Here is a 25,895-nt window from a genome sequence, read left to right as displayed (position 1 = left end):
CACTAATAAAGAGTGCTAAAGTTTTTACCGAAATAAGTTAAGTGCCATTAAAACCAATGTCGCTAAAGGCTTTAGGGATATATACAAAGAGTGACAATTGCCGCTAAAAATACATATTTAGCGGCAATTAAGAATTAAATGTCGCTAATTATCATTTTTGTTGTAGTGTAGTTATAATCATGTGTATGTAAGAAAGAGGATAGGCTACCACACATAGTAATTACTCTATGTGACGTTTTTCGTTTTTTCGAGAGTCAAACGGGAAATTTGCTCGTGGAATCTTTAATATTTTTGAAATGAAATTTATATATTTGTACACAACGTAAAAAAACATTATAATAATTGACAATTCAAAAGATATATATGAAAAAACTTACGATCAAAGATAGATTTATTTAAATTTCGAAATTCAAAAAACGTCACGTAAATTAAGATGAAAAAAAATATTTTTTTTTAAATTATTGAATCTAGGTTATGCAACATGAACCACAAAGATTTTGAGATATATCAAGAAAATATGCGGTGCACATGTTTTGGAGTTTTGCATGTATGTTCACTTATTTGTTTGTTTTTTTTTTAAGTTAAATATTTTACTCAAATATTATATTACGATTAAACGAAACAATTTTTTATCAGGACTAAATTAATTGCAGCATACATATTATTATCCTACTAATAATAGGATCATAACATAAAATCTATTTCTAAGTACATAAAAATAGCAAATTTGCAACACGTTTAACATTTATTTCAAATTAATTTTCACGCACCTCATTAATAAATTGTTACACGTTTAATATTTATTTGAATTTTCAATCAGCACATCATTTAAAATTTGGTGGTACGTCAATTCTACTTTATTACATTAATTGGATGAAGCAGTTTGTGGGGAATCTGTGGGGACATTGTCATATGGGCTAAAGCTAACATGTTCTGATTTTGTTTTATGGAAAAAAGACATAAAAATATTCCTTTTAAATTTGATTTGAAAAGTCAGTTAAGCGTTTAAATTATTATGACGATTTATTATGAATTTTTAATATTTAAAATTGAATTTAATATCATCATGAGACGTGTAACACTACTATTGTAACACGTAGTGTATTACAAGCACCACGTCAATGCTACGTCAGATTTTATAATTTTTTATATTCTCTTTGTTTTGTTTTGTTTTGTTTTCTTTGTTAATTAATCTGACATTCTTTTTGTTAACTCTATTTTATACTTATTAATTTCTAATTAATTATTTTAAAAAAAATTGAAAATTATATCTTCTTTATCGGTAAATCTCACCCACTTTATTTTTAATCTTATAATAAAAATCATTCATTTAATTTATATCACGATTTTCTTTGTCTTATCCGACGAAGCATAATCAACTCATCACCACCATAAGTTCACCTCCACAACTATATTCGTTCTTCTTTTTCGACAAATCATTAGCTACCAAACAATCACCTAAACCGCCACAAAACAATCACTGAAAATCCAAATCAATCACTGAAAAACACCAAATCGGACCTCATTATTTTATTCTTTTGATTTTTTTTTGTTGGTGTGGCGGCGAGCTCAAAGCTTCCGCCATGGCTCTGTTTTCAGATCTAAACAACTAACAAATAACCATAACAAACAACAACAGTATTACGCTCTCGTCGTTATGAATCTTTGAGGTTATCATGAAAAATAAAAAATGGTGTGAAAAAATTAAAGAATGAAAAAAAAAAGAAGAGGGTAATGGATAGTAAGGAAGATTTTGATTATTTTTTTTTTTGAATTCTTTTTTAAAGGGTAATATGAGGGAAGGAAGATTTTGATTATTTAATTTTGGGAAAAGACACAAATTCCTCCTTGAACTTGTCTTGAAAAGTTAGTTACACGCTAAAATATTGTGATGATCTATTATACACCTGGACTTGTTTAAAGTGGTATTAATAACCCCTTCCGAAGACAATCTCAATTTTTGTGTGAGAAAATGTTATACACGTGTTTTGATGACGTAAATAATATTATTTTATATTTTTTTAACCTTTTTCCTTTAATATCTTCTCACACTTTCCCAAAATAGTTATTTTTACTCTTTGTGTTCGTTCTTCCCTCTCCATCTCTTTACTTTTTTAAATTCATTCCTTCTTTCTTCTTCATAAATTGAAGCAAAAAAAGAGAAAACAAGACGGAAATAGTAAGATGATTATCAAGTAAGAGATATTGGCAGGGGCAACACCATTGTTGTCGGTGAAACAAAAAATTTCACAGATCTGTATTTTTCTTTAAAATTATTGATACTTATAGATGCAAATCAAGTATTTCATTTGTAGTTTTTGTGCGTAGTGAATAATCAAATATGTTATTGATGACGGCTGAGACAAAATGACACTGTGATTAGTGTTTCTGATAAGAATAGTGAAGACAAACATAGAGTAATCATTTTCTTCAATGGATTCTGATAAGATAGTGTCACATGTTTAAATTTGTTATTTTGACATTTTTTTTTTCTTCTCAAGCACCTTAAGGAAGGTGAAGACACTTTCTCTGCCATGTCTCTTCAAAGGGGGCATTAATACCACTTTAAACAAGTTTAGGTGTGTAATAGATCGTCTTAATAGTTAAAATGTGTAACTGACTTTTAGACACAAGTTCAAGGGGGATCTACGCCTTTTACCTTTAGTTATTTTTTTAACTTTAATTTTTTTCTAGCGCGCTAGTTTTGACACGTCAGTTTTAAGGAGTAAATAAGGCTTAAGTCACCTATGACCCCTTAAAGTAGTCCGTATAATTCACTAGATCACCTTAAAAAAACATTGTTTCCTATTAGACACTTCAATCTTAAAAAATAATTTTCTATTGAACATTTTTCTTACACTTCGTCTAAAGAGAATGTGTGTGTAATACACATGCATATGATGTGGCAAAATGACAAATCAAACGAAGACACATGGAGTTTTGATTTAAAATAATTATAAAAATGAATTTTGAATATAACAAAATTCTAAAAGAAAATACTTTGAACTAAAAAAATGTACTCCTTCTGTCCCATTTTATGTGGCACTTTTCGTTTTTCGAGAGTCAAACATTAGAGGGTTTAACATGTATTATGAGAGAATTTATCATTATTATTTCTCTTTATGTCTTCTTTCTTATTTTCATTTAAATTGATGGTATTTTCTTAAAAAGATGTACATCATAATCTCCATTTTATCCGACAAGTGATCTCTAACTTTTTTCTGGAAAAAAAAAACGAAAGTAAACAATGATAAGATGATTTCTTTTTAAAAAAAAAAAAAAGAAGGAAATTTTCAGGGGGAAATGGTGATGAATTGTATTGAAGAAGTGATTGTAGTAGGTGTGTTGTTTTGAAAGAGAGGAAGAAGAGAAAGATTGTTATTTTTTAAAAAAATAATGAAAAATATAAAGAAAATATTTTAAAAGAAAAGGAAAAATGTTAAAATATTTATTTCACGCACATACCAAGATGTGAATTACACTTTTTGTGTCACATCTGCATAAAGTGTTAAATGGTTCACATTCGAGTGGATAGAGGTGTTCAATAGGTACTAGTCCTAATCGAAGTGTCTAAATGAGTTATGCAGAAAATTTTAATGTGTCGCAGATGACTTAAGCCAGTAAATAAATTCACTTTTAAATAGTAGAGATGTGTAATAAGTCGTTATAATAGTTTAAGTGTGCAACTCACTTTTTCTATACAAGTTTAAGGGATAATCTATGCCTTTTCCTTTTGTTTTATTTTTATTTTTATTATATATAGTATTAAAATTGATATGGTAACATACAACGCATGTCCATAGCGATTAGTATCATATCAAATCAAAATAGTTATGAACGAGGAAATATTGCTAAAGGGAAAACCAGACAATTAATACAAAAGTCAATAATCAAGAATTATTTTTTAAAATTGTAACGACATATGGTAACATATATCGAAGAGCAAGACACTACATGAATAATGTTAATACTACGACATATATACATGATGTGAAAATTAAAGTTAATTTTTTTGGAGGTACAAAAAATATCTTAGATATTTCATAGAACTTTTTAGAATTTTGTAGAGTAACATCTTTGATTTTTGTACTTGAGAAAAATCTAAATTGTCATTGTAAAAGATGTTAGAATAGTCATTTGTAAAAAAAATCAAAAAACAAAGACATTTCCAAGCAATTCTAAAAGTCTTCAAAAATCTTCTTTCTCCGTTTCAGTTTTCTTTTCTATAGTTGAATCTTTCGATCTTCATTAACAATTTTGGGCTAGCAGATGATTCATTGGACAACCACCAAGCCTAATCTCATATCGAAATGCGCAAAAATGTCAACCACCTGTTTTTTATATATAAATTCTTAAACAAACATGACAATATTAGAGATGATCCATGTAGTTGTAACTTGTAACCTCCATTTTATTTCATAATTTTTTTTCTTTTTCAATAAATAACAGATGAAAACTTAAATGATGACAATGTAAACGAAGAGTCATCAAGATCATTAGTCCATGTTTAACTACATTAGAAATTATTCATGTAATTGTAGCCTCCATTTCATCTTTTATTTTTAATTTTTGTTGATATTTTTTTTCAAAATCAAATTTTATAGAATAAGTCGTGAATAAAGAAAGTAGTTAATTAATTAATGAAGTACTCTCTCCATGAAATTAATTATTCGTAGATTTCCTAGGTTAGTTAAAGTATATACATTTTCAAGATTAATTAATCTATCAAGGATATAATGCGCAAAAAATGATAATTTATGCATAAATGTTATATACTTACATATATTGCGGTCCAGCTATTTTTAAAAAAGGGCGACATATATTATGGAACAGAGAGATTTCGGGCATAGGTTGAGGGGTACTTGTGCAGGATATACCATCCATAAAGATTGTTATTGAAATGCTTATAAATTGTACAAAAGTAAACACAAACAAGTACTTAATTATACATCCACAATTGTGGACTCAATTCTAGTTAAAAAAGTCTTTATCTTGTGATATGCGCGATGAAAGAATCCAACTCTATTCGAGAAGTAACCCCTTTCTCTATGGACTGTCTTACATCTTCTCCCAATTCTTCTGCTCTTTTTCTAATCGCAATCGCCTTCTTCTGATGCCATCAACTTCCTCACGACATTCTCAATAGTGGATGCACTTACTACCTCCTCGCGTTTCTCCCATTCTCTTACAATCCGTCCTATTTTCAACATTTCCGTCACCAAGAAACCGTTTCTTGGTCGATCAGAGTGCATAGTCCAAGCAGCTATAGGCACCCCCATAGTTATACTCTCTATGCAGGAATTCCATTCATAGTGACTCTTGAACCCGCCCGTAGACGAATGAGTCAATATTTCTAATTGTGGTAGGTGTTCACATTGTCAGTTCCAAGTCCAGATTACCGTCAAGGGTCAATTGAAGAATTACTCTGAATTTCTTGTTTTTTGTTGTTGATACAATCATTAAGATTGCTTGATATGAAATAGATTGTTAATATAATTTCATAACTAGTACTGTACTATATTTTATTTTTATATACAAAATATTTTTAGATATTTTATTTCCATCTTTGGCTTTATGAAATCAAAGTGAGAGTTAAGTGCTTTCAGTATAAAATTCAACCAGAATAACATCAGTTTAGTAAAAGACAAAATCAATCAATGTACGAATAGTGATATAATTTTATATAACGTGTATCGTAGTATAACATGAAAAATCGATCTCATAAAAAAATATAGTATAAAAGAAAAGTTTGACTACATATTTTTTTTTTTTTGTATATAATAACTTGGACAAAATGACTTGACTTTATAACAACATGACACAAAATATTATTATTATTTTCGAAGAAAATCAAGATTGATGATAAGATTTAAATCCACCAATAATTGAGGGATGAGTGGCTGGATTAGTTAGCCTGTCCTTTTTTGCTTTCACAACACAAATTGTGTAAGTCAATGTTTTTTATTTCATATTTCATAAATATAATATTCTTAATCATTTCAAGAGCAACTTCAAAAATATTTTTTACAAGTTCAAATCTCTTAGAGAGAAATACGAAATTTTGATTTTTATAAATTATTTGTAACACAAGCTCAATCAGGAGACATGGAGGATCAGATAGAAGTACGAAATTTCGATTTAAAACAAGATGAAGTAGCTATAGTTATGGTTCCATTTCCAGGACAAGGCCATCTTAATCAACTTCTTCAACTTGCTTGTTTAATCACCTCATCATATGATGATCTTCCAGTCTATTATGTTGGCTCAGCTACACATAATCTTCAAGCTCGTGTTCGAGCCAACGCGTTAAATCCTTCAGACATAGCCAAAATTCATTTCCATGATATCCCAACACCTGATTTTACCTCTCCTGCACCTGATCCTAATGCATTGAGCAAATTTCCATCACATCTGGAGCCATCATGGGATGCTTGTATGCTTCTTCGCGAGCCTATTGCTTCCTTCTTACGCGATATTTCCTCAATATCAAGACGAGTCGTTGTTGTTCATGATTCTTTAATGTCCTATAACATTCAAGACGTTTCATCCTTGCACAACGCGGAATCCTATATATTTAATTGCATTTCTGTGTTCACTTTCTACTGTATTATATGCTTGTCCGTTGGAATGTCTGTTCAACTTGAAGAGGAATTGCTTAAAAAGTTACCTTCCCTTGATGGAATTATGACGGATAAAATCAGAGATCGCGGAGCTTCTCAGAGTCCATATTTAGATATTAGATCAGGTGATATACATAATACAAGCAAAGTGATTGAAGGTAAGTTTCTTGATTTGTTAGCACAAGTAGCAAGTGATCAGAAGAAGAAAAATTGGGCAATTGGACCACTTTTGCCCACCAAAATGGATCGTATATCGAATAGGGAGGATGTATGTTTGGATTGGCTTGACAAACAGCCTCCAAGATCAGTACTTTATGTGTCTTTTGGAACAACAACTTCATTTTCTGATAGGGAAATCAAGGAGCTCGCGATGGGATTAGAGCAGAGCAAACAGAGGTTTATATGGGTGTTGAGGGACGCGGATAGAGGAGATATCTTTACTGAGGAAGCTAGGAGAGTTGAGTTGCCAGAAGGGTTTGAGGAAAGAGTAAAAGGGGTCGGGTTAGTGGTAAGAGAATGGGCACCACAACCAGAAATCTTGGCTCATTCGTCTACAGGCGGGTTCATGAGTCATTGTGGATGGAATTCTTGTATAGAGAGTATTACTATGGGGGTGCCTATAGCTGCTTGGCCTATGCACTCTGATCAACCAATGACTGGTTTCTTGGTGACGGACGTGTTGAAAATAGGCCTGATTGTGAGGGAGTGGGAGAAACGCGAGGAGATGGTGAATGCATCCACTATTGAGGACGTCGTGAGGAAGTTGATGGCATCAGAAGAAGGCGATGTGATTAGAAAAAGAGCAGAAGAATTGGGAGAAGCTGTAAGGCTGTCCACAGAGAAAGGGGGGGCTTCTCGAATGGAGTTGGATTCTTTCATCGCGCATATCACAAGATAGACTTCATCTTCTAGCTCTCAACAACTAATGAATATTGATTCAGAAAAACAAAGAACATTGCTGGCTACTTGTTTATGTTATCATTTCGATCGCGTTTACTATTTTACATCTTGGCAAGAGAGATAGTTCTTCTATTTGTATAATGTGTTGCTGTAGCCATTTTCAGTGTGATTCTGTTGGTCTTTCGATAAAGAAAATGACTTACGCGATGATAATAACTTTTAGTACTTTAGTAGTTGAGTGAACATCTGAGAAATCACGGTGAAAGAATTGAAAAGTTCATCACAGCTGATTTTCCCAACAAATAGTAAAAACTTGTTATGTCTTCAAATATTCCCAAAACTCTTTTGACTTAATTACTATCCTTAACCAGAGACATGAGGTTCGAACATTAATCTGAGATCACCTTTGGTATGAAGTGTTGGACCTTTCAAAGTGAGACTTTTTGTTCACGATTAGTCAAACTCCAAAATGAATATCAAACATCGAATCGAAACAAATTGCGCCAAAAAAAATGTACTCCTTTAGACAGACTGAGTGTTTTCTGATATTATGTAGTCCTGGAGCATTACAAGATCATTTAAAATACAGACAAAAATATAAAGTAAACAAAACCCTTGAAAAGAGCAACCAAAAATGAAAAAAAAATTCTAGAAGATCAATTATTACTAGCTTCCAAAACTATGATGAGTGGTCAAAATAGTACTTCTGCAATCTGCACCACATACTTTTCTTTCCTCACATCCAAAATTTTTGTCAAATGACATGTCCTTTTGTCTTGTAATAAGGTGAAATCTACATAGCTATGATTGATTTCTGTATTGAAAAGATTCTCGAACTTGGTGGAAATTATTAGTTTGGTCCTCTCGAATTATTGATAGTCTTAAAACAATTCTTAACTTGACAAACTAAACTAAGATACACCCCGTTCTATCACATGACGTATCAAGTGGTCTCAAACTCTTGTAGGAGCAAGGGGTTTTTATATAAAAAAAAATCAAGAGAAGTGTTGACTTGGTGAGGATTTAGTGGTTTATTTCAATCATGTTGCAAGATCAGGGGTGTAGTTAGGTTCAGTTAGTCAAGTAGAGGGGTGTGCTTTTAAGGTCGTCAATAGCTCGGGGACTAAAACTAATGATTCACGCTGAGTTTTTAAGCGTGTTTTCAATGCTTCTCTCTTTAAACAATTCTCATAGACTTAATTTTTCAAAGTATTTCTGTTATTTCTCAGTTTAAAGAACTGCATCAGGCGTGATAAAAGTTCATTGCTATATGTGCATATGACAAACTAAATCATAGTCACAAAGTACAAAGTATCCTTCTCTAAGAAATCAAAATTAGATGTCTTCAATTGTATCATTGTCATTAGAACTAATATACATGTTGAGAAAGAAGAGACCATCATAATTACATCGAAATAGCTATACATGTACAGGACTAGACGAATCGTTAAGAAGCACGGTCCTCTCTTCCAATTATAATAAGATGAAAATAGGAGGTACATCAACCTTCAATGAGTTTTAATAGTTACCTGGACATGTTTTACAAGGACAAACACAGTTGGGATGATCGCGTCCACACTTTCTTGGTTTTCATGGGTCGTTTTTCATCACTCATTGTGACCCAGAAGATGGTAACTGTGATTCATCCCATTCCTATGGCAGCACAGCTGCAAACGAACGCACCTCCATCGTACAGAAAAACTTCTGTTTCTCATCTTCCCAAGCTAGAGCCTTGTTAATCGAACAGATAACTGAGCGTAAAAAGCCATTGACTTTCATTTCTGCCGATGATCCAGGATTAAATGACATCATTGAAGAAGCTAGAGAAGAATACCTGGAACTTAGTCACTGTAGTTCTTGCTCTTTCTGCGATTACTGATTGTGACAAAGCACGCTTCTAAATTGCTTTTCCATGGCCTTATTTATCATCCATCAGTTTTCGTGAAAACTGTTTACACTACAGCAGTCTCTAGCAGTATATGTTAAAGCAACAACCTCATAACTCCGATAATAAGCTATCAAATGGTGCTTTATAAGCACTTTTCTACCTATTTACCTCGGTATAATTCTTGGGTATTGTCATCAAACCAAGCCCCATTTTGAGCTTAATGACCAATATATATTCTCGAGCACAGCAAATTTAAATTCTACAAACAGCATATGGTGGTGAGAGTCGGAAATCTAGTTGTGTTCTACTGAATGCAGATAAGACAAAAGGTCACAAGTTCCTAATGTGAAAGATTGGCAAAATATTGTTGAAAAGTACTTGTTGTAATTGGTAAATATCATGTCGATATAGTTGCGCTAACAACAAGATACAACATTAACAAATGCTCGAAGGAAATCAATTTTTTTTATGTAGGGCAATCCCAACTTGTGCTGGCAGATAATAATAGAATGTGATGCCATTTAAGAGAAAAGATCCAATAGCTTTTGGACGAGAAAAAATTACTATAAAATTGCAATTGACTTTACAGGTTTTCGTCTAGTTTTAGACTAAACATGAGGCATGACACAACACTTCAAAGATGATCGGATGGAGTTAGTAGAAAGTAGAAACAGACTTTCCTCTCTAGAGTTTTAGTATACCACCTAGAGACATTTGTTTAGGAAAGCTTCTTATGAGGTGAGTGAATGTAAATGAGACAATTTCTTCACTATTACAACTGGCCAGACTTAATTATGCGGTCAATAAAGGACAGTACAAGTTCCTTACCACAAACCAGCTGAGGCAAGAAAATCTTTAAACCTCCTAGTTGACGTGTGTTTGATGTTTGCTAGCCATGAAACAAGCCCCAATATCCCAAACAGGAGTCTTAGTTGGATGTATCGGAGGCCAATCTTGAATCTAAAGAGCACGACTTCTATGGCAGAATCAGATTTAGAGTCGGCCTTCAACGAGAGTCCATAAAGTGCATACTCAGCATATGCTAGTAACCTGACTCTCAAGGGAGCACCCAACTTGCTCGTCAGAGATCTTAGGAGCCCATCAGTCCGCAATACTGTGAGAAAATCGGTAGGCAGAGATTCCATGAAGGAAGATATATCCTCCATTTTAAGTGACTTCAGTTCCTGCTTCAGGTTCTTCTTTTCTTCAACAGACATTCCTTCGCCCAGTGCGGACTTGCTGTCAATTGTTCTTCCTGTGAATATGACAGGGAAGTATCTCGAGTACTTCCCAACACCAAAATATTCTCCTATCTCCTGGATTTTGGCTGGGTCCTTAACTACCAAAGCCTCCCAAAGCTCGCAATACTTCAATCTGAAATCCTCATTCAACTGTTTACAAATCCCGAAATCCAACAACACTAACGAAAATCCATTCTTCCCTTCAGGAGAAACCAATATATTACCAGGATGTAAATCCCCATGAAGAAAACCATGAACAAAAATCATTTCTGCAAATACTTCTGCCAATGTTTTTGCAACCTTGACTTCGCTAATTCCTCTTTCCTTCAGAAACTCCAAGTCATCGACTTTACGACCTCTGCAAAACTCCATCGTCATAACCTGCCTTGTCGTAAAACCCCAAAACACATTCGGAACCCTAACCATAGAATTATCCTTAAAATTTTCCCTAATCCTCTCCAAATTTTTAGCCTCTGCAATAAAATCAAGCTCAGATGCAATAGATTTTTCAAATTCAGTTACAAGCCATTGAAACCTATATCCAGGGAAGATCCATCCAACCAATTTCGATAACAAAGACATAGTTACAAGGTCAAATTTCATTTGATACTCCAGTCCAGGATACTGCACCTTCACCGCCACTTCCTGACGGTCTTTTACTAAAACAGCATGGTGTACTTGAGCAATAGATGCAGCAGCAACCGGAACCTCATCAAAGGAGAAAAAAACCTCCGATAAACAATTTAAACCTAAATTACTAACTAACACTTGTTTAATCGATTCAAACTGAAAAGGAATAGCATGATCCTGTAATGAAGAAAGTGTTGTTGAGTATTCTTTTGGTACTTGCCTAATGGCAGCAACAAACTGACCTGCCTTGATGTAAATACCTTTATTTGCTTCACACATCGTTAGAATTCTTTTCGCTGATCGTAGATGCAGTTCGGAGAGAGTAAGGCGATAGTCTTCGGAGTGAGGATTGAGTCCGTACAGTGCGAACTTGTAGTCGATGACAGTGGAAGTTATGGTAAAGAGAGCTCGGGAGGACCGAACGACCCCGTTGATGAAAGGGGAATCAGTGGAAGAAAGGAATGAGTTAGGAGTTAGGGTTTGGAAAGTAATTCCGGCGCCGGCAATGACGCCGGCGATCAGGTATTTATTGAATATCCGACGCCGGGTCACCATGGTTGGGTACCCGGACCTTGAGATTTTTTTTTATCCCATTTATAAGCCAAAATTACACAAATTGCCCTATTTGGTTACTTGTACAGTTTGATTTGGATTTTTTTTCATTGTCGAAAGTCTATCAGAAACAGTCTAACTTATTTCTATATAAATTGAAATTTGAATGTCGCAAACGCAATCTTTATAAACTTTTCTAGTGAAATCACACTAGATAATGTTATTATTGTTATAAATTTTACATAAAACATTCATAAACACCAAAATAATATGATAATCGAGATGGTTCCTTTTTATAATGGGAAAACAATGATCCCAGCACTTGAGAGAATACAATTTCACCCAAACAAATATGAGTAGAAATGATAGTTGAGCATTTGAATGTTACAAACTTTATTGGGAGCTAGCTAGAAATTTTAGAGGTTCTAAGAATTCCTAATAAATTCATAGCAATAACATTCCACTATATGTACATGCAAATCACCAACAACAACAAAAAAGAAGCTCAAGGTACACATATTTGATCAGTAAACATCTATTTAAACAGAGAACTTTAAAGTCACTATTATATCCACAAACAATATCTATAGTAACCAGCAAAAGTCACTAACAAAAAAGTCACCAAGTGCCTAGAACAGCCTAACAGCATTACCAGTAGTGTACACTCCCCTTCACTATTCACAAATTATGAGGTTATATGTGGCCTTGGATTATGTGATCATCTCCCTGCAAAGACATAAACATGGTGAGATGCAACTGATATTGGTTGAAATAAGACATTCAAGTGTAACACGAAACGTAAAGCATCTTGAGCTTGTATGTAGGGGAACGAAAAACAACATCCTGAGGGCCAATGGCATACAGTTCAAAACTAAGTAGATGATGGAGCCATTTCTACGCTCTTCTACACTTGAAACCAGGTTGTCTACAAGAAGGGATTCGTGATGGTAATTGAGGGGAAATTAGAGAGAGCAAAAGAACCTACACAAGTGCTTTTTTATCTACAAACATCTCAAAAGATGATCTTGAAGTCCTCCCAAAGTGTGATAGCAGAATTTTACATGATAAAATTTCCGGAGTAAAAAGAAATGCAGCAGCTTACCAACTGTGAATTCAGCCTTGAGGTGGAGATTCGGGCTCAGAACCGCCAATTGAAGAAAATGACATGGTTTCTTCCTTTGCCATAGCCACAAAGTTGAGAGGGACAGTAGATAGTCTTCTCATTTCCTTGAAATAGGTATTCTGCCGCCCAGAGTAAGAACGGGGTGTTTGAAGCTCTGGAGTTGCACAACCAACTGAGTTTCGGCGTGGTGAAGGGGTGACTGACCCGTTTCCATTTGTATGGAATCCATTCGTCTTCCTAAAGCTGCTGCTTCTTCTTGGACTAGGTCTAGAACCATATATAGATTCCTTCTCTGCCAGCAGCATATCTTGGAGTTTCTTCTGATCCTGTGTAAAAGAAAAGATAAACATATACTTTCAAATAATTACTTGTAAATCATATGGGCTAAGATGCTCTATACTTAATATCATTCTCTCATCTATTAGACTCAATTGAAGCGCCCATTTAGTACAAGGACAGATCAAAAAGTAGTATTTTGTTATTATACAACATAAGAATTCCAGTTAATATTTAGATATCGTGCATTCCGTTAGATACATGTCTCATATAACAATTCAGCATTTATTAGTAAATAAGGGTAATGACAATACCCGCGCACGTTTCTTATCCTCTTCTTTCTGATGTCGACTCACTTTGTAATCCTCCAATATTGACACCAATCTCACCTACAAGTACAGCCAAATCCACTTGACCAACAGCAGAAACAAGGAAAAAATCTGAAGTTTCTTATCTGCAAAAGAACTCACCCCATCGTACAGAAACAACTTCTGATTCTCATTTTCCCAAGCTAGTGTCCGGCTAACCAAACTGTCAACCATACCTGAGCATAAAATCCTTGAGTACACTTTGTGTCAATGATTCAAGCTTAAATGACACCACTGAAAAAGCTAGAGTAGAATACCTGGAATCTTAGTCACTGTAATTCTTGCTCGTTCTGCTCGCTTTAGATTTATATGAGCACCTCTTCCACCGCTGTAACGTGTATGATCCTGACAATATAAAACTAATCAAACTATAGCTGATGTAAAGTTTTTGTCAACAATAGAAACTAAAGTTACTAGAAGCATTAGTTAGTACGAAACGGAGATTAGCTACAGGAAATCGAATGGAAGTAGTTTTTACTTACCAGGTTATAATCTTCAAGCCAGTTTTCCTCATCACATGATGAAAGCCACCGCTCTATCTTATCCATAATTTCTTTTCGGCTTAAAGCTTCATCCTTTACTTTGTTTATTTGTGCTTCAATATTTGCCAGGAGCTCACAAGGGTCCACAAGACCTTCAAATGGAGATTGAGCTCATTTCTCTGCATTGAATTTCAGATGAACAAAGCATTTAACGAATCCAAGTCAGACGTCTTACCAGAGTCAATCATTGCACTGGATTTATCAGCAGCGGTACTTGAATCAGGTTGTATATGGGTTCTACAGCACAAATCCTCCAGTTCTGCCCTCCTTTTCATCACCAACTCTTTCATTCTGCTTGCTTTCAACTTGGTAAGCCTCCCAACTTCTGCTGATACCTAGCAATGTCAAAAATAACATCAAATCTTTCTGCAAATATATATATATAGGAACTATTAATGATTACAATTTGGAAAAATAAGCCCACAAAACTGTCTGCGGAAATCATATAAAGGGGAAAAAAGAATAGAGCAAGAAATAGGGAAAAATTAAGAGGTAAAAAGTGTTTGCACACCTGTTGAATAACCTCCAATGTAAGTGCACCTGGTTCAACAACTTTTGATTCAGAAATGTCAAGAAAGGAAATGATCCTTGATAACTTACGCCTTTCTTCTCTCGTTGTATCCATCAACTTCCAAAGCTCAAACAGAGATCCCGCCACGTCCTTTAGCTGCATTATTGATGAGATTAGATAGCAAATAAAGAAAAGACAGTACCATCCATATCTAGGAAAATAATACCTTCTGATATCGAACTTTTCTTTCTGTTTTCAGTTTAAGGATAGCCTGGTCTAGACCTTCCAATGTACTGTCACTGATGTTTGTGTACTGTCCCATGCTTGTCTCGTGCAAACTAGGATGCACATTGCTTACAGTTTCACCAAAATCCAGCCCAAGTACACCGCACAATGTATGAACCTCATTCACACTGTCCAGAACTCTTTGGACACGCACAGACTGCATGCAGAAGCAATCATCATTATTCAATTTTCTAAAAGAAAGACAGGCGTCTTATGATAAACCAAAAATGCACCATTCATGATGATTAAGAATGCCATGCTGAACCACATAAACGCAAAAAAGGATTTTCAGTTATATACTGTATAGCTTTTAAGAGTGCTGTAGATGAACTGGATCCTATAGAAGTGGACTAATGCGATAGAAGAGAAATGGGAACTAAGCTACATCCATGGACCAAGTTGACAAGGCCAACTTACAGAATTGTATATATCACAAGAATAATGATACACAAACGTCTATACATAACCACCAGGGAAACCAGTGAACACTAGCAAAGAAGTAACTTAAAGAAACCTGTCTCTCACAATGTTTCAAAGATGCTTCAGCAGTAAAGAAAATCGTTATTGCATTATTTAAAAATATTACCCCCTCCATCTCAATTTATGTGATGGTGTTGAACTGGGACACCAGTTTAAAGAATGAAAGCAGGACCTTTGGAACTCGTGGTCTAAAACAAGTCATATTTGGGTGGCCATAAATAAATCATCTCATTAAGGGAAAATGAGAAGTTTAAAGTTAAATTGTCATTAAATAGAGAAAACTGTCATTCTTTGGGGACTGACAAATTAGGAAAAGCATAAAAATTGAAAAGAGGAGAAAAGTAACTAAGAAACAAGATATAATTGAAATACAACTTTGTCCACACATACCTTCTCCTTTTGAAGAGCACGTAGATGGGATTGGCATTCAGAGAGCTTTCTCGTCGACAAGTCATGTTCTTCCAAGTTTAAGGTGCTAAGAGAATTGACAATATTACAAGACCCTGAAATCTCACTAGTTATTTTCTCAATTTGAGTCTTTATATCTGCGAACTGCTTAACTCTCTCATCTTTCTTTGCTTTTAAATCATCAACAAGAGGCATGATTAACCCAAGCTGCTCCTTCAATGAAGCTGACATCTTCTCTGACTGTATCTGTTGTAACCAGAAAAGCAAAATTAACAAGCGAAAATATGGATCGGTTGTTCAAAAAGATTCCAGAAAGTTTTTCAAAAACCAAAACTGAAGTTGTTTGGTTCCAGAACAGCTCCGGTTTTAGAAAACAAAGAAAAACAAAGCCTTGTCTTCACTTTGAAATCAAACCAAAACTAAACCCTTCTCTTTTTCTATAATAGGCCAAAATTGTTGCTCATTTATTTATACTTAATTAGTTGCACCAAGTGCTCAATATACGTGTTGCAAAAACAATACTGATTCCCTTGAATCTTCAGGGAGTCTATGAACTCACAATTACATATACATCATAGACATACTTCACATTACACCAAAAATTCAAGAGATGATTAGTGCATATGCTTTCTTTCCAAATACGAAACAAAGCAGTAAACTGTGCTCGAAACTTAATTTGATGAGCAGATGAGCAAACATCGCAGGGTAAATCTTCTAGGCAGAAACAACTAAAAAGATTAGATGTTGAAGATACTCAATGTTGCAATCGGAGACTTTACAGGGTTAGACAATATGAGCAATCATTCGTCCAAACAACAAGAGTACCTCTTAAATTAGCCACTCCACACGATCCCCCAAATCCAAGAAAAATGAAACAACTAGATCACTATACTCCTTCTCCATATCTTTAGCACAATATGAAACTTTCAATTCTTTAAATATTAACTATCTATAAAGTTCACCTTGCTACACTAATAAATCATGAGCACATGAGATATAAAATTCATGAGATGGATCATCCATATATTTCTATTCCAAGAGAACTTGACAGTTCTGTCTTCCATTTGTGAGATTCCTCTTATTTGGAAGATAATAGGAATCACGCTAGTTGCTTAAGATATGATACAACAGTACAGCCTAGAAGAACCTCTAAGCTGTAAGCCTTGGAGGAAAAGTAACAATAACATCAAAATACCCACTTTGCGCGAGTTGAGGCATTGCTAAGGCTCCAGGAAAGCAATCAGTTAATAGTTTTTTGGTCTATGTGATCAAAGAAGTGCCATTTCACCAAAAAGGGGACGCAGTACTAGTAACCATATGAAAGGAAAAATATAAACAAGGGGGAGTAGAGGAAAAGATAAATCATTAACTATGATAAAAGTTTCCACATGTAGGGAAGTGTTCCTTACCGGTGAATTAATGTTGTGTTCACCAAGAGCAGCCATTAAGGTTGCAAGTTCAGCTTCTTTAGCTGCAACAGACTGATGAAGACGTGATTTTGCATTGGCAGCTTCTTCAACTTTTCTTCGATAGACTTCCATACACTCTCTTTCCAGCTCCAACAGCATACGGTCTTTATCAACTTCACTCTCTCCAATATCAGTCCATATTTGCTGGACATCACCACCAACCAGACTCAATACACATTACAAAAATCAGGGACCAATACTGCAGTCTCTCACATACATGAGAAACAGCAAAAACTAACTACTATTATTCCCTCCCAGGTGCCAACTTAATCACCCAGAAGAAAGAAATCCCTATAGGAACTCCCATCATATTCACCTAGAAATTCTATAAAGGAACTACAGGAAATCTTGGACACAAAAAGTTATCTTTTTCACTAATGTTTGTAAAATTCCAACTACAAAATCAAACTTGAATCAAGCATTTGTTGAAGCCATGAGAAAGACAAAAACAAAGGAAATCCCAGAATAAATCATATAAGCAAACTTGGATTTCATAATCCAAAAACAAACAGTTGTTTTACATAAACCATTAATTAGACTTCAACTAACTTAAAAACCCAACAGCAGAAACAACTACTTCAACTTAATTGAACAGACATTATAAGTTATAACTACCAAGCCATAAATAAACTGCACAATAAATAGTCTCTATGCTTTAAGAAGCATTTCACCATACTAACCCAAACCCCACCTCAAATCAAGTAAAAGTCTCCATCTTTTTCCTAAAAAACAAAAAAACCAAGAAAAACAAAACACCCTTTTTTCATAAGCACCAAGAAAAAAACAAAAACTCAAGAACTATATACAAGTAACTAAATTCCCCACAGACAGAACATTTGATCAAATGGATTTCAAGAAACCATGTACAGTAAAAAGTAGTAAAACAGAGAGTAAGAGGAGAAAGAAAAGAGACCTGCAGTTCTCTAAGTAAAGAGTGGCAAGTAGAGCTTGTACTATGAGCATTACTCGTAGGACTTCCAAAAGCCATCATTTTTACTACTGTTGAATGATTATATCAGTACCCTTTTAAAGAATTTGTCCCTCAAAGCTTCAAAAAAAGACTAGTTTATACTTTTCTCTTCACTCCTTGAAGTCAACGTCAGTAAAAGAAATGACCATGAAATCATCAGCAACACTTGTTCTTCCCATCAGATCTGAAGTTCCCAAACACCAAGAACCTCAATTCTCACCACACCCACTAGAGTACCTACTACAAAGACTACAACTTTACACTTAGTTTTTGTTGCTTTTTGCTACTTTTTTGCCTTTTACTTCAAGAAGTGAAACAAAAAGTAGAATTTAGAAGAAGTGGGTACGAAGGAAAGTACTAGAAGGACAATAAACAACAGCAACCAAAAAGAGAAAAACTGATTCTTTTACTCTGTTTCTAACCAAAAGTGAGAAATGGAGAGTAGTGAGGAAGAAGAAGAGTGAACGAGGGTATTTGGGTTAATGGGTCGGGTCAAAATACAAGCAATGTAAACGGATCTATGGGCATTTAGCTCGGGTTTCAATGGTGGTTGGTTCTCTCTCTCTCTCTTTCTCTGTGTGTGGAAGAAGGAGGGAGTGAGCAGTGATTGCTTCAACAGCTTGAAATGCTCTGTATTTGTTATTACTACTATTCTATTTTCATCGATATTTGATATTTATATTATACTTTATTTCGATAATTGTTATTTATTTGATTGTTACTTTAAATTATATTATGTCGTGTCGGTTAAAATTATGATTAGATAATGATGAAAAGATTCATTTGGTATAACGATTATTTGATGTAATCAACGTCGTTATCTTAGTATTTCTTTCTTACTTTTTTGTTAATCTTTACGTTTTATTATTTATTCTATAAATTCTATTGTTTCGTTCGGCTAAAACTATGGTTAGATAGCGATAAAAAGATTCATATTGTGTAATGATTGATTTGGTGTAATTAATTACATTGATACTTAGCTAGCGTTTGGCCATAGATATTCAAATATTTTTGGCAAATACTATTTGGATGAAAATTTGGGTGAAATTTTACCATGTGTTTGGCCATAGAATTTGAGAAACATATTTCATTTTTTTAAGAAATATGATTTATGCCCATAAGTTTTTAAAACTATCAAACTAACCATAAATTTGTATTACATAGCACAATAGAAATCTCACGTAACAAGATTTATGACTTCCGCAACAAATCAGCAAGAACCATTACAGTAAATATTCGCACAATGAAAAGGTCTTGGTACAAATCATAATAATGAAAATACAACTAATATAAATTCGGAAAAAAAAGAGAAGAAAACAAAAGGAAATAAATATTGCAATCCCTGAAGAACCTATGCTTTCTCATATGAAAGAATTCAACCTATTCTTTAATATAATCTTCCCACATTTTATGAACAATCTCTTCTCAATGAGCTTGCATTTCCGAATCAGATGATCGAGAAGATGAAGTTATGTTCTTACCCTGAGCCAATAGTTCCTCACTTTCATCAACAACCATATCATCATTTTCATATTCATTGAATATTCCATCACTACTTTGGTGTTCACGTAAAAAATTATTGGTTGGTGTCAATAAATATATTATTTTTGTAAAATAAAAAGTTAAGGGTAAAAATTGAATTTCTAAAACTTTCCAAATAATGAAATTTGGCCAAATACTAGTTTTTTCTAGTATTTGGGAATTTGAAAAATTTGCCAAATAATAAAAAAGTGTATGGACAAACAAAATTTGTCAAGTTTTTTCCCAAGTTTTACTTGCAAAATTTATGGCCAAACGGGCCCTTAGTATTTTCTTCACTCTTTTTTCCTACTTACTTTTTAGTCTATATTTTATTATTTGTTTTATTTTTTTCATGATAGCTTTATTTTATACCCTATTATTTTCTTTTTTTACAGATTTATCATTTAAATTATGAATATGTGATATTATATAACGATGAAGAACGATATAACGTAAATATTGTATTCATTAAAATAATACTCACTCTCCCTTTTTACTTGTTCACTTTTGAATTGTCACACTTATTGAGAGAATAATTAATCACATAGTGAATTTATCATTTTACCCCTATTAATTATGAAATGGATAAAAAAAATTATATTTTTTAAAGTAATTAGTCATTTAATTTTGTATATAATAGGTAAAAAAATTATCCGTTCTTGATTTATCAAAATAGACAAGTAATTAGGGACAACTATAAAAGAAAAAATAAACAAATAATTAGAGACGAAGGTAGTAGAATATAATATGTCAAGTTATAAAACAATACATAACAAACACTTAAACAGAGTGTTAGGATGTAATTAAGTTTCTATTGGATCATAAATTTTGAAGTTGAAACTTGAAATTTAAATTTTTGAGGTTGGAAGTTGAAAAGTATTTTTTAGAATTTGTTGAATTTTTTTAATTAAAAAACTGGTTAGTGAACAAATCGATTTTAAAAATTTTAAAAATGTTTGAAGTCAAATTTCGTGATCAATTAAATAATAACAGATTAAATTTTGAAATTCAATTCAAAATATATTGTTAAACACTAACTAACATGATTATGCATTGTTTATACCATTTTATCACAACATGATAAATCATTTGGTTATCAAGATGCGATAAGAATATCTCAATCTAAAATTATTATACTATAAAAAAATTTATGAATTACATGAAGTTTTTTCTAGAAATTAATATGAAAATTTACACAAAATTTATTTTTCTATAAATTTTCATATTAATTTTCGAAAAAATTGGTGTGAGATTTAAAATTTATGCCTTGTTGATTTAATATTTTATGGGAACGTGGAATGCTTCCATTAAATATTCATAGTATTTTGTTTACTAGTAGCATAATTTATTTATTTATTCATCTTTCATGGTGTACATGCAACAAGGATTAGATTTTAGTTGGATATTTTTTATTATATATCTTAGCCGTTACATTTCCTTTTTATATTTGGAGATATTTTCATTTTTTTCTTGTAGAAGTTTGATCATGTTTTTAAGTTTTTTTTTTTAAAAAAATATTTACGATAGAATTTAGAAGTAATACAATGTGTAGTAATATACATAAATATATTACTCACCAATAAAGTCGTGGTTAAGTAGTACGCAGTCCTTCATCATAAAAGGTTTTGTGTTTGAGTATATGATTTCTCTATACGAATTCAAATTTTATCGGATTTCAATGTAGAAACCGATCATCAATTTAGAAACCCCCCACCCACCCCAAAAAAAAACATAAATATTAGTCCTTAAGTGTTTAATTAAATACATATCAACAAAATAAAGTTTTGTGCACTAATTATAATATTTTTATAGATAAATTTGTAACTACTTTTTTATAGAGTGTTCCTTGTAGATATTATAACCTTTGGATAATTTGATAAGTGAAAAATTCCTTAATAAATTATATTGAACCTCAATAATATATAATATAAAATTAATGAAGATTTAACAAAAGTCAAGACATGAAAAGTTTTGAGAGGTCCATCAAAACTCACTTTATTTTAGTGGAGAATTTGTGATACTATTAGGTAGCTTTTCATATATACATCAAAACTCTCTTTTATCTTAGTGGAGAATATGTGATATTAGGTCTCTAAAAAATTATTGGGTAGTAGTCTCGTACATTGGAATTTAGATATATAAAAAGAAATTACTTATTTTTTTATCTCAAATTGCGTAAAGAAACATATTTGATTAGGAACAAAGTTTAAAATAAAATAAATTTGTTTATATTGCAACGTATATCAAATAGAGATCGATATTGAAAGCATATAGTTGTAAAATTTGAATCTAAGAGGTCAATTGCTCTCGATTTCATAAGCATACATGACTAATCTTGTGAATGGTCGATTGTTGAATGCATCTTAAGCATACATGCATTTAAATGGTTGAGATGTGAGTCTTGCGACATAAGAGTCTGTCTCACATATTTATTTTACGTAATTTTATAAGTGCACTCTTAAAAAATAATTTTTAATTTCATCATTTAATATATCGATTTGATAATATAAAAATTATTATCCAAGAATTGTTTTACACGTTTTTTCTATACTTATTTTAGAGGATAAGCTAATTTAATTCTAAAAAGGTACGAAATAATAGGAGAAAATTGGCGTGGATAGAAATTTAGAGGGAAGAGATCAAATTTTAAATACCTTTTTTTGAGCCGATATAATAAATTTATTATAAAGAATATAATAAATTTTTTAATTAAAGATTTTAAATTTAAACTTTACGCATTTTTTTTTATAGAAATATTTTCTAAAAAAAACTCTATGATAAATCATATTTTAATGCAAGCAACAATATGGAATGACTTTTTTTATTAAAAAAATACTAAAATTTAGAAAATGACAAATAATTTTGCAGTTTGGCCCCTCTTCTTAAATTCGGTTACTGTTTAGCCCCACATTTATAAGAGCTTCACCTTCACGTACCACTAAAGCGCGTGAGTAATTAGGATATTATGTACCTCATAGCAATCCAGAAGTGATCCAGCTGGTTAAAGAAGTACACTTCAAGGCCAAAAGTGTTAATAAATTACACTTTACACCCCATATTAAATTTTTGATCTTCTTTTGTTTGGCTCATGGCTAACACACCCACGTTTGGTGTCTTTTCATGATTTTTTTTTCCTTCTACAATTAAAAAAGAAAGGGGAGGGGGGGGGGGGGATATCACGAATTTGGCGCACTGAATGAGGTTGTGGTATGAAGTGGGAACCTCACGACATGTTCAGAAGATGAATATTGTGGAGATGATGAGGATGTTGATATGAACGTGTGGGCATACTAAGAGTGACAAGATCAGTAGCAGAATTGTCCCAGAGAAGGTGAAGTGGTTTTAAGACGAACTAGAAGCGGTACGGAGATGATTTGACATGTGCATGGGAGGTGCATCTACGCTCCAATAAGGAGATGCATCTGCATGCACTATAATTAAAAATATTTTTTAGCGGCATTGAATATTGACACTAATAAAGAGTGCTAACGTCTTTACCGGCATTAGTTAGGTGTCATTAGAACCAATATCGCTAAAGGCTATAGGGACATATGTAAAGAGTGACAAATGTCGCTAAAAATACATATTTAGCGACAATTAAGAATTAAATGTTGTTAATGGTCATTTTTATTGTAGTGATGCGACACAACTTTATATTACTGAGGACAATACTTTAGAAAGGAAAATTTGGAGGTCGTGTGGTAGGACAGAAGGTTAGTAGGAACTCATGAGTGTTGTCTTCCTTGCGAAGGTTTAGTGTTTATCGTAGGAGTACTAGTCATATCCTCGTAGTTCTTGCCATATATTTTTTTTATTGTATCATGACACTCTACTTTGTTGTTATTATTGCTTTTCATTTGTTATTGATTGTTATGTTTCTACTATTGTTTTCTTCTTCTTTTAATTGAGGTTGTTTGCATTTGAACTGAGGTCTTTCAGAAACAGTTTTTACCGCAAGACATTGGTAAGATTTGTGTACATTCTATCATACTCAGACGAAATAAAGAAGAAAATCTTCAAAGGGACCATTAGATATGATTTATCTTTCAATTTTATGATAATCTTCAAATGGTCGGGAAAGAGTAGTAAATATTCTTTTATAATTAATTAGAAGTTTCGAATTTGAGTCCCGCTTAGATATGCAGTGGTTTTTATACGGAGTATTTTACTCCAAATATAAAACTTTTCAATATAAATTTACATTTTATCAAATTTAATTACGATTATCAAATATTGAACGAAAAAAGTAATATATGTTTCCATAGTAAAAAACAGTTCCTAAGTTATGGTAAATGCAATTATTTTCCTACTTTCTAAGGCACCATAAAATTTACTATAACGCTAAAGTTAGTTTACTTTTTCTTTTTCTTTTTACCCAATCACTTTTGGTTCGTTCTCCCAATTAATTTTAGTTTACTTTTTCTTTTTATTTTTACCCAATCACTTTTGGTTGTTCTCCCAATTAATTGAATATTAACGAGTCACCTTCATATTAAAATAATTTATATATATTATAGGTTTGCTATCTTTTTTTTTTTTTAAAAAAAAAGTGTATACTTTTCAAAAGTGTTTGAGTTATTTAATCATTAATAGTTGTAAAGTTATAAAGAGTGATTAAAATGATAAGGCATATGATTCTTTACCAATCATATGATTACTAAGATATAATTTCAGGTGGTAAAGGATTTTAGTATTGATATTTATTATTATTTTTTATTTTTATAAGCTACATTTATTACATTGTAATTTTATCATCAGAATTTGTATTGATATTCGTTGTTATTTTTTATTTTTGTAAGCTACATTTATTACATCGTAATTCTATCAGTAGGATTTAAAGAAAATATAAATTAATTTTGATAAAAAAAAATTTAATTCAAGTAAAAATGTATCATTAATGTTGATGTATGTGAATTAGCTTGAATTGCACGTAAGAAAAACGAATAAGAGAAATTATTTTTCACTATATATATCATGCTAATACGTACATATGGCACTAATTAAAAAAACTAATTTTTCCTATTCTTTAGTATAATTGTCATGATAATTAGTTAATTAGGTTATAATCATGCAACAAAAAGTTGGCTCTTGTGGCCTACCATGAAATGATTTAAATTTGACCAGATTAAATTAGAGGATGAGATAATGTATGATTAATTGGTTGTTAGTTTTTGATTAATTTTATTATCTTTATATGCTCTGATGTCCCATCTATAATTAGAATTTTACTATAATAATAGATACAGATTACCTAAAAATGTGTTTATAATTGTTTGGGTCAGTGTTGTTTCTAGAATTGCCATATTATTATTATTTTAAGTAAACAATTATACACCTAAATGTTTTGTAAACTCAACCTCCAAATAGAAAAAAAAATATTTCGTACATTATTTTATAAATTTTTTTATTTATTTTTCGAGATTCAAATCATATGTACTTTATATAATATTATAAAATATATTCTTTTAATTATATTGACATTAAAAAAGTTACCATTTTGTAACACTTCTGTAATTATTTTTAAATATTTAAATTTTTAATTCTAAATTCTCATAATTAGAGGAGCAGAGTTAAAAGTTTTGAGTGTAAATTCAATTTATTATTAGCTCTTACTCAAATAGTCCATTTATATCAAATTCATAAATTGACTTTTTTTTATCTAACTCGACTCACAAACAAGATAAAAGTTTGAGTACCTAATTAACTAAGCTATTAATTAAGTTAATATTTTAAAGTGATATTCTAATTAAATAGTTAAACTTTTGATAAAATATTTTAATTATATGCATATTTTATTTGTTAAATTAAAGATAAAATGCACAAGTATTCTTCAATATATGTTCGAAATTTCGATTTACGTGGCATTATCTTGTGAGCCCAGCGCGTGTTGATATTTTTTTCAAGCTAGTGTCACGTAGGCCAAAAAGGGGTAGAAAGTTATTTATAAAATAAGTTCAAGAGATAATAGGACCTTAGTATAGTATAAGTAGGGGTGTTAGTGGTTCTGTTTGGATCGGATATTAATTAAAACCAAAGTTAAACCAATTTAGTTATTTTTTTAAATTTCTAAAATCAAATCAAACCAAACAAAAAAAAATAACCATCGATTTT

General features: G+C 32.1%; 3 protein-coding genes across 4 annotated transcripts; 1 reads left to right on the top strand and 2 right to left on the bottom strand.

Annotated features, from left to right (window-relative positions):
- The first annotated feature begins 5,766 nt into the window (after window positions 1-5,766).
- On the top strand, window positions 5,767-7,736 carry LOC101259234 (zeatin O-xylosyltransferase). Its single transcript, XM_004236863.3, has one exon. It carries the CDS (start codon window positions 6,106-6,108, stop codon window positions 7,516-7,518), a length of 1,413 nt encoding a protein of 470 aa, XP_004236911.1. The 5' UTR covers window positions 5,767-6,105; the 3' UTR covers window positions 7,519-7,736.
- A 1,101-nt stretch (window positions 7,737-8,837) lies between these two features.
- On the bottom strand, window positions 8,838-11,909 carry LOC101259529 (uncharacterized). 2 transcript variants are annotated; one of them, XR_011220520.1, is made up of 3 exons: window positions 10,237-11,909; window positions 9,355-9,667; window positions 8,838-9,271 (listed from the first exon to the last, which is right to left on the bottom strand). XR_011220520.1 is itself a non-coding variant. In XM_069296931.1 (2 exons), coding segments are annotated over exons 1-2 (1,599 nt in total). In that variant the 5' UTR covers window positions 11,835-11,909; the 3' UTR covers window positions 8,838-9,666. The 2 variants fall into 2 exon arrangements, 1 of the variants encoding a protein (XP_069153032.1); XM_069296931.1 differs by having other exon boundaries at window positions 8,838-9,667.
- Window positions 11,910-12,200: 291 nt separating this feature from the next.
- LOC101259830 (65-kDa microtubule-associated protein 6) lies at window positions 12,201-18,971 on the bottom strand. Its single transcript, XM_004236865.4, has 12 exons — window positions 18,207-18,971; window positions 17,234-17,437; window positions 15,807-16,070; window positions 14,878-15,093; window positions 14,652-14,807; window positions 14,316-14,475; window positions 14,081-14,232; window positions 13,856-13,943; window positions 13,701-13,774; window positions 13,545-13,619; window positions 12,934-13,280; window positions 12,201-12,557 (listed from the first exon to the last, which is right to left on the bottom strand). The coding sequence occupies exons 1-11, from the start codon at window positions 18,282-18,284 to the stop codon at window positions 12,945-12,947; spliced, it is 1,803 nt and encodes a 600-aa protein (XP_004236913.1). The 5' UTR covers window positions 18,285-18,971; the 3' UTR covers window positions 12,201-12,557; window positions 12,934-12,944.
- Between the last annotated feature and the right edge of the window lie 6,924 nt (window positions 18,972-25,895).

This window comes from Solanum lycopersicum, chromosome 4, assembly GCF_036512215.1.
Source record: "Solanum lycopersicum chromosome 4, SLM_r2.1".
In the NCBI taxonomy this organism is placed as follows: domain Eukaryota; kingdom Viridiplantae; phylum Streptophyta; class Magnoliopsida; order Solanales; family Solanaceae; genus Solanum; species Solanum lycopersicum.
The sequence above is the reverse complement of the archived record's forward strand: the minus strand, read 5'-3'. Positions and strand labels throughout refer to the sequence as shown.

Coding starts and splice junctions, on each gene's coding strand:
- LOC101259830 (XM_004236865.4), bottom strand. CDS start 18,284: ATGATGGCTTTTGGAAGTCCTACGAGTAATGCTCATAGTACAAGCTCT. Junction 15,094..15,806: donor GTGCTCTTCAAAAGGAGAAG/GTATGTGTGGAC, acceptor TTCTGCATGCAG/TCTGTGCGTGTCCAAAGAGT. Junction 14,233..14,315: donor CAGTGCAATGATTGACTCTG/GTAAGACGTCTG, acceptor CTCCATTTGAAG/GTCTTGTGGACCCTTGTGAG.
- LOC101259234 (XM_004236863.3), top strand. CDS start 6,106: ATGGAGGATCAGATAGAAGTACGAAATTTCGATTTAAAACAAGATGAA.
- LOC101259529 (XM_069296931.1), bottom strand. CDS start 11,834: ATGGTGACCCGGCGTCGGATATTCAATAAATACCTGATCGCCGGCGTC.